Below are 9,184 nucleotides of genomic sequence, written 5' to 3' on the forward strand. Positions count from 1 at the left end.
GTATTTCAAAGTCCTCAAGTTTTTCTGATTCTGCATGTTCAAATATCATGCAATATATTATCTATATAAAAAATATTGACCGCTATTTGCCAGACACAGAACACTGTGCTGAATTTATGGAGGACAGCTTGAAGTTTGATCTTAAGGAAGAACTTATGAATATTTAATATGCATATTAAAATGTGGTGATCATAGCTACCATCCTTGGGAGCGTGATCTATGCAGAAGTGTCTTAACCTAGGTTGAAAATTGGAGAATTTATTTTGGAGATAAGAAACTTTAACTGAATTCTGAGGTACAAATAGAAGGAAGTCACCTAAAGGAACCAGAAGGGCTTATTATAAAAGGTGGTATCCTGCAGTGAATGAGAATGGAGGGATTCTGGAGCCAAGTTTTTACTCTACAAATTTGGATTCTGACCCTGGTACGTGGTATCAACAGACTTAATTTCTCTGGATCTCAGTTTCCTCTTCTGGAATATAATAGTACTCACCTCATATTATTGTTGTGTGGATTAAACGAGCTACTAAAAAGCATTTAGAAAAGTGGCTGGCAGGCCAAAAGTGCAACATTATTGTTGTCGTTGTTTTTGTTATTATTATTGTTATTATTTAGGCTGAAAAAGTTGCCATGTTATTACTATAAGCAGTTCAAATTCTCAGTTGAGCTGTCTAGTAAATGAGGTATGACAACTATGAAAGTCATATCCAGCGTAGAGAAGATTACAGTCAACAATCCCTCATATGTATCTTTTGTTCAGTATTTTTCTCTAAAGTAACTTTTCCATCTACACTACCTGGAGGTCTCTTCTTTAAAAAATTCTGAGATTCAGGCTGAGTTAATGCAGGGAAATTATTCTTATGAAAGGGTTATGGATGCCCATCTGGGAGAGACATCTTAGCACATGAGTCCTGATAATATTTGTGTTTATGTGTGCACAACTTTGATCTTAGTGAGCAAATAACCTATACCACGATTCAAAGTTTCCATTACCTACAAAAAGTATTTGCACCTTTTAAGTAATTTTTATTAAAGTCATTCACTTTCTCTAGATCTGTTTACATGTAATATAAGTTAAGTTCTCAAAGATAGGGTTTCCTGAAGGAGGCTACTAAATCCCCTAATATATCCAAATGCAGACACTGTAATTCCTTCCCAAATGTCATGTGTTAAATTATTTGTGGTCTCTTTCCAGTCACCTTTTCATGACAATGAATTTATTGCACAAATCATGAGTCAGAAACATACACAGAAGTGATACTTGCAAATGTGAAAGGCACTTGGGTGGAAGGAAACTGTATTAGATTCAAGGGAAAACATCTAATCCACCGTTGCAGAAAGAAGGACATAAAACTAACATTTTGATTCATCCTCAGTTTCAATGGCTTGAAGTGAAGTCACATTAATTTTATAAAGTTAACAAGAATAATGATTATACAATGGCTTTGTAATCCTAATTCTGCAATGGTCAAAGGGCTATGTTCAAAGCCCAGAATCATTTGTTTATTTTTCCCTGTGCCTCTCAGCAGGTTTCTGCCATGGGTGACAGGGGACCAGACAATCACTCAGAAGTGACTGACTTCATCCTTGTAGGCTTCAGGGTCCACCCTGAGTTCCACATTCTCCTCTTCCTGATCTTTCTGCTTGTGTATGCCATGATCCTTCTAGGGAATGTTGGGATGATGACCATTATTATGACTGATCCTCGGCTAAACACACCGATGTATTTCTTCCTGGGCAACCTGTCCTTCATTGATCTCTTCTATTCATCTGTTATTGCACCCAAGGCCATGATCAACTTCTGGTCTGAGAGCAAGTCCATCTCCTTTGCAGGTTGTGTGGCCCAGCTCTTTCTCTTTGCCCTCTTCATCGTGGCGGAGGGACTTCTCCTGGCAGCCATGGCCTATGATCGCTTCATTGCCATCTGCAACCCACTCCTCTACTCTGTCCAGATGTCAGCACGTCTCTGCACTCAGTTGGTGGCCGGTTCCTATTTATGTGGCTGCATCAGCTCAGTTCTTCAGACCAGTATGACATTTACTCTGTCCTTTTGTGGTTCTCGGGCCATAGACCACTTTTACTGTGACACTCGCCCACTTCAGAGGATATCTTGTTCTGACCTCTTCATCTCTAGAATCATTTCCTTTTCCTTATCGAGCATCATCATCTTGCCTACCATCATAGTTATTATTATTTCTTACTTGTATATTGTGTCCACAGTTCTCAAGATACGCTCCTCTGAGGGACGTAAGAAAGCATTCTCCACTTGCAGCTCACACCTGGGAGTCGTGAGTGTGCTGTACGGTGCTGTGTTTTTTATGTATCTCACTCCTGACAGGTTTCCTGAGCTGAGTAAAGTGGCCTCGTTGTGTTACACCCTAGTCACTCCCATGCTGAATCCTTTGATTTACTCCCTGAGAAACAAAGATGTCAAAGAAGCTCTAAAAAAACTTCTGGAGAAGAAAAATCCTATTCTTTGATTATTGTTTTTTTTCCTCCATTGATTTTGTGGCTATTTCTTTCATACTCCTTGTGCCCATTAATGAAAGTTATTCCATTAAACATCATAAATATCTTACTGTAACTGTTTTCTGGTGAGGTACCTGGAACATTGTTCATCTTGAATGTCTCAGATATTGGAGATGTCCTGGATGTTAGAGAAACATTTTTCACAATAATCCTTCCCACTACCTCAAATAACATTCTGTTTCACAAAATTGATCTGTATTTATTTAATGGCTTGCTGCTGAGCACGACTTTTCTGTTAATATAGTGTATAAGCAATGTTTTGTGAGCTGATTGTTTTGGAATTTCTCCTTCCTTCATAACATAATCACTAATATTGACAAGAATATCCTACTTATTTTTAAAAATAATATGTTTTCCAATTACGTAACTACTTTGTTTTAGCATGTTATGTAGTTATTGAATTTTCTTTTTGAATCAGTGATGTGTACTTTGTCAAGAGGAAGTGATAATAACAAAAATAAATAATACATAATCTTTGGTATAAAGATTAATTTGGAAATTTTTACATCAAATGATCAGGCATTGTAGAGTATTCTAAGACACTGTTAGTTGCTAAATCTGAATATAAAGAACCAAAAAGGAAGATAGAAACTTGCAAACATTTTTGAGCAATCATTGACTCCATTTGGGTTATCATACATTGTTTTCCTGGGTTAATTATTGTAAAGAATATTTAATAAAGGAATAGAGCAAGTTAGTCATTAACATAGTGTGTTGTCCAAAATTTACTCATCTATGCCTATGAATATTTATATATTTGATTAATTTATTGACAGTGTAATATGTCTTATGGTAGGCTTGGGTATAAATAACCTTATTTATATTATATTATATTAATTATATTATATTATATTATATTAATTATATTATATTATATTTATATAAAGAGTAAATAAATTATTATATTTCTATTCTATTCTATTCTATTATTTAAAGAATATTATATATTCTTTAGGTAGCTTACAATTCAGTGTGAAAATCACATCCTTGTATGCACAAGTAATCCAAATCCACAGATTTTTGTGCCAAAGGTAAACATACAGATTTCAAAGTGGGGTACCTGCGAGTGTTTTCTGGCAATAAGGGAAAGTCTTTATGCCATATTGAAGATCTATTTACAGGGAATAAGATTGGAGTCAGTATACTGTTATATCAGTTCATGTTATTGATGTGGGCTTGAAGTATACTAATGTAATTGAAAAAAAAGGTGATTTGAAAAATTGTAGGTTAGACACACAGAACTAATTAATTGCTTAGTGTGAGGGGAGTACATGAAGGGAGGTATGTCTCACCATTTTTGGTCATGTATGATGTTTCTAGTGATGGTACCAACAGATAAAAAGTTAAGGAACTCTTAGCAAATTAGGACTAGAGGGGCATTTCTTTAACTTGAAAGGGAACATCTATTAAAACCTACAGCTGAGATTATATTTAATGATGATGAAATAGAAGCTTTTCCACTAAGATAGGAATCAGGCAAAGATGTCCCCCTTCACCATATCTCTTCAGCACCCTTTTTGGGTGTCTTAGAAAATTTAATAGACAAAAAAGACATAAAAGTATTATGGGCTGAATGATGTCTCTCCAAATTCACATGTTGAAGCCCTGACCCCTAGTATCTCAGTATGTGACTATATTTGGAGATAGAGCCTTCAGAGAAATAATCTAAAGAAGACTGTTACAGCTGGGTTATAATACAGTGTGGCTGGTGTGTTTATAAGAAAATATTAGGACACACAGAGTGGCACTAGAGGTGCATATGCACTGAGGGACCACCATCTGAAGAGGTAGGAAGAGGGCAGACATCTGCAAATTAAGGGCAGAAGCCTCAGAATATTTACTTAGGACACCTGGATTTTGGGCTTCCAGTCTTCAGAACTGGGAGAAAAAAAATTGGTGGTTAAGGCATCCTGTCTGTGGTGTTTTGTTATGGCATCCCTAGCAAATTACCATAAAGCATCAAACAGGATGAAAGGAAGAATAAATCGATCTTTGTTCACAGGTGACAGTTGTCTATGTAGGAAATCTGAAATAATTGCCCAAACATCCTCCTAAAACTAATAAGAAATATAAGAGTGTTGCAGGATACAAGATTACTATACAAAAGTTAATTGCTTTACATATACCAGCAATGAGCAAGTACAATTTAAAATTAAAATCACAATGTTATTTATATTATCACTTTCCCTAACAAAATACTTAGGTATAAATCTCAAAAAATATGTATAAGATCTCTAGGAGGAAAAGTATAAAATTATAATGAAAGAAATCAAAGAAGAACAATATAAACAGAGAACCATTGAATGTTTAAGGAGAGGAAGACAATATTGTGAAGATGTCATTTCTTGGAGGAAGGAAGATATGCACATGGCAGATAAACATATGAAAAGGTGTTCCATATCATATACAATCAAGGAATGTCACATAAAACAATGATGGGATACCACTATTTACCTATCAGAATAACCAGAGTGCAGAATACTGACAACATCAAATCATTGCATGTGGAGCAACAGGAACTCTTAAGCATTGCTAGTGGGTAATGCAAAATAGTACAGCCACTTTGGAAGACAGTTTGGCAGTTTCTCACAAAACTAAACACACTCTTACTGATCTATGATCTAGCAAATATATTGCTTGGTATTTATTCAAAGGAGCTGAAAATTTAGGTCTGTCCCAAACCAGCACATGGAAGTTTATGGAAGCTTTATTGATAATTGCCAAAATTTGGAGGCAACCAAGAATTTCTTCAGTAAGTGACCGGATAAATAAACCATGGTATATTCAGGGAATAAAATATTATTTAGTCTTAAAAAAATTGAACTATCAAGCTGTGAAAAGACCAGGAGTAATCTCGAATCCTTATTACTGAGTGAAAGAAGCCAATCTGAAAAGAATACCTTATGTATGAATCCAAATATGGCATTCTGGAAAAGGCAAAACTATAGAGTGAGGAAGAAGATAAGTGGTTGCCAGGGTTGTGGGTGGAGGAAGGGATGAACAGCAAGGTAGGAAAGATTTTTAGGGCAAAAGATTGTATGGCTCCATCATTATGGATACATATCATTTATTATATGTCCAAATCCATAAAATATATGATACCAAGGGTGAACCGTTAAGCAAACTGGATTTTTGATGATAATAGGTGTCACTATAGGTTCATCAGTTGTAATAAACATACCAATCTGGTGGGGAATGTTGGCAGTGGAGGAAGTTATGCTTGTGTGGGGTCAGGGGATATCTGGTAAATCTGTCTACCTTAAATTTCTCTAAAAAATTGAAGTCTTAATTAAAAAAGAAACGAAAAGAAAGAACAGTATACTACTCCTACTACACCCATATTAGAATGACCAAAACAGAAATCACTGACTCCACCAAATGTTGGCAAGATTGCAGAGGAATAGCAATCCTCACTCATTGCTATGGTGAATGCAAAATGGTACAGGTAATTTGGAATAAAGTTTTTCAATTTCATACAAAACTAAACATACCCTTACTATAAAATCCAGCAGTTGTCCTCCATGATATTTAGCCAAACAAGTTGAAAATTCTCATGTCCACACAAGAACCTACACATCAATGTTTCTAGCAGCTTTATTCATAATTGCAAAAACATGGAAATAACCAAAATGCCCTTCAGTAGGTGAATGAATAATAGACTTTGATACATCCAGACAATGGAATAATATTCAGCCCTAAAAAGAAATGAGCTCAGGGGTGCTTTAGTCGGTGAAGCATCTGACTCTTGATTTCAACTCAGGTCATGATCCTAGGGTCCTGGGATCGAGCCCCACACCAGGCTCTGTTCTAGGTGGGGAGCCTGCTTAAGATTCTTTCTAGGAGGAGCCAAGATGGCAGAACAGCTTGGAAGTTTTTTGTGTGTCCCGCATCCATGAAATATAGCCAGACCAACATTAAACCATCCTGCACACCTAGAAAACTGATTTGAGGATTAACACAAAAATCTGCACAACCTAAACCACAGAATTCAGCAGGTACCCAGCGCAGAGAGGTGAACATGGGGAGAGAGAAGCTGCAGAGGGCAGGGAGCCACTTTTGCTGTGGAGAGAGGTTGGAGGCAGAAGGATGGTGGGGAGAATACGGGAAAAGCACCTCTCCCCAAAAGCAGCTGGAGAGAAAGTGGAAAATTGGAAACAGCTGTAGGGACTGAACTAAAAAGGGAGAAAGGAGAAGGAGAAAGGAGAGGGTTTAAATTCCATTAAGACTGTAAACAGCAGGAGTGCAGAGTCTGCAACTCCGCAACTGACACCTGGCGATGCTCTGGTAGGAAGGGCAAATCCCCAGGACCAGAGTGGGGTCGGGGAGGTTCTTGGGCCACACAGGGAGAAGCAGTTCCATTGCTGGAAGGACATTTGGTAGATGTGAGGACATCTGGGCCCAGCAGACCCCAGAAGGTGGCCACATTCACTGGTGCTGGAACAAGGTCATTGGGGGTGAAGCCTGGTGCCATATGTGTGTTGTGATTTTCCATAATCCCTGAGGCACTGCTGCTACACTGTCTTGTGAACTTTTTCTGGGGCAGGATGGCACCTGGCCACAGTCTCTGGGCATTGGCAGCAGCACGGTCCTGCAAATATTCCTGGGTGTGGCCATCACCTGGCCATTGTTTGGTGACACCCTTTGCAGAGGGGCTGAGCAGGTCAAAGCCGCAGTCCCTCAGAAGTGGGGGTTTGGGGAAGGCAGCTGGATCAGAGACAAAACTCGGGAAGGAGGTGCTGCCTGGGGCTTGGTCACGGATGGTAAGGAGGCGGTGAGTGTACAGAAGCCAAAGATGAAGGACGGGTGGGGGATTGCTGATCAGGGAGAACAGAGTTGTGACACTAGAGACTGGGTAGCTGGGTGACCCCATTTTCACTGCTCTTGCGCATGTGCATAAACACCTACAAATGCTACAATCTACCCCAGTAGGCTAGCAGCGCCATCTAGCGGAGAACGGAGCCATTACACTAAGCCCCACCCAACTGGGCCATCCTCACTCTTCGAAAACACAAGTCTCACCACCTGCTTAGTTTATTGACTATAAAGCGCTTCATTGTTTGACTTTCAGGGAAAAAGGAAGTAATTTCAGTCGCATTTCAGTATGTTAGCTGGTCCATCTATTCAATTTTCTTTCTTTCTTTTTTTTTCTTTTTTATTTCTTTTCTTTTTCTTGAATACAGAGAGAAAATTCATTTTTATTTTCGATTTTTATTAAAAATATTTTCCTTAATTTTTTCTACTATATTTTTTACTTTTGTGCAAAATGTTTAAATTCTATTTTACTTCCATCATTTCATTTTAGTCTACTTCAGTGTATTCATTCTTTTCAAATTTTCAAATGATATCCTTTTTTTTCTTTTTTTTCTCTTTTTTCTCTAATCTATCAAGTCCCTTTCAACAACCAGACCAAAACACACCTAGGATGTAGCATCATTTATTCGATTTTTTTGTGTGTGTGTTTGTTTTAAATTTTTAAATTTTAATTTTTTCTACCTCATTAATTCCTTTTCTCCCTTCAAAATTACAAAAAAAAAAAAAAAGGAATTCACCCCAAAAGAAACAGCAGGAAGAAACGACAGCCAGGTACTTAACCAACACAGATACGAGCAAGATATCTGAAGAATTTAGAATCATGATAATAAGAATACTAGTTGGAGTCAAAAATAGATTAGAATCCCTTTCTGTGGAGATAAAAGAAGTAAAAGGTAGTCAGGATGAAATAAAAAATGCTATAACTGAGCTGCAATCTCTAATGGATGCCAGGGCAGCAAGGATGATGAGGCAGAACAGAGAATCAGTGATATAGAGGACAAACTTGTGGAGAATAAATAATGGAGCAGAAAAAAAGAGGGAGATTAAGGCAAAAGAGCATGATTTAAGAATTAGAGAAATCAGTGACTCATTATAAAGGAACATCAGAATCATAGGGGTCCCAGAAAAGGAAGAGACAGATATAGGGGTAGAAGGATTATGTGAACAAATCATAGTGGAAAACTTTCCTAACCTGGGGAAAGACACAGACATCAAAATCCAGGAAGCACAGAGGACCCCCATTAGATTCAACAAAAACCGACCATCAACAAGGCATATCATAGTCAAATTCACAAAATACTCAGGCAAGGAGAGAATCATGAAAGCAGCAAGGGGAAAAAAGTCCTTAACCTACAAGGGAAGACAGATCAGGTTTGCAGCAGACCTATCCACAGACACTTGGCAGGCCAGAAAGGAGTGGCAGGATGTATTCAATGTGCTGAATCAGAAAAATATGTAGCCAAGAATTATTTATCCAGCAAGGCTGTCATTCAAAATAGAAGGAGAAATAAAAAGTTTCCCAGACCAAAAAAAAAAAAAAAAAAATTTAAAGAAGTTTGTGACCACTAAACCAGCCCTGCAAGAAATTTTAAGGGGGACTCTCTGAGGGGAGAAAAGATGAAAAATAAATAAATAAATAAATAAATAAATAAATAAATAAATATCAAAAGAACAAATATTAGAAAGGACCAGAGAACACCACCAGAAACTCCAACTCTACAAACAACATAATGGCAATAAATTTATATCTTTTAGTACTCACTCTAAATGTCAATGGACTCAATGCTCCAATCAAAAGACATAGGGTAACAGAATGGATAAGAAAACAAGATCCATCTATATG

The 9,184-nt window shown here is 37.4% G+C and overlaps 1 protein-coding gene across 1 annotated transcript; it reads left to right on the plus strand.

Annotated features, from left to right (window-relative positions):
* The first annotated feature begins 1,502 nt into the window (after positions 1-1,502).
* On the plus strand, positions 1,503-2,480 carry LOC122223600 (olfactory receptor 9K2). Its single transcript, XM_042944584.1, has one exon. The coding sequence runs from the start codon at positions 1,539-1,541 to the stop codon at positions 2,478-2,480; it is 942 nt and encodes a 313-aa protein (XP_042800518.1). The 5' UTR covers positions 1,503-1,538.
* The last annotated feature ends 6,704 nt before the right edge of the window (positions 2,481-9,184 follow it).

The sequence above is a fragment of the Panthera leo genome, chromosome B4, assembly GCF_018350215.1.
Source record: "Panthera leo isolate Ple1 chromosome B4, P.leo_Ple1_pat1.1, whole genome shotgun sequence".
NCBI classification, from domain to species: domain Eukaryota; kingdom Metazoa; phylum Chordata; class Mammalia; order Carnivora; family Felidae; genus Panthera; species Panthera leo.

Bases quoted from the DNA above. Each gene is read 5' to 3' on its own strand.
- LOC122223600 (XM_042944584.1), top strand. From the start codon at position 1,539: ATGGGTGACAGGGGACCAGACAATCACTCAGAAGTGACTGACTTCATC.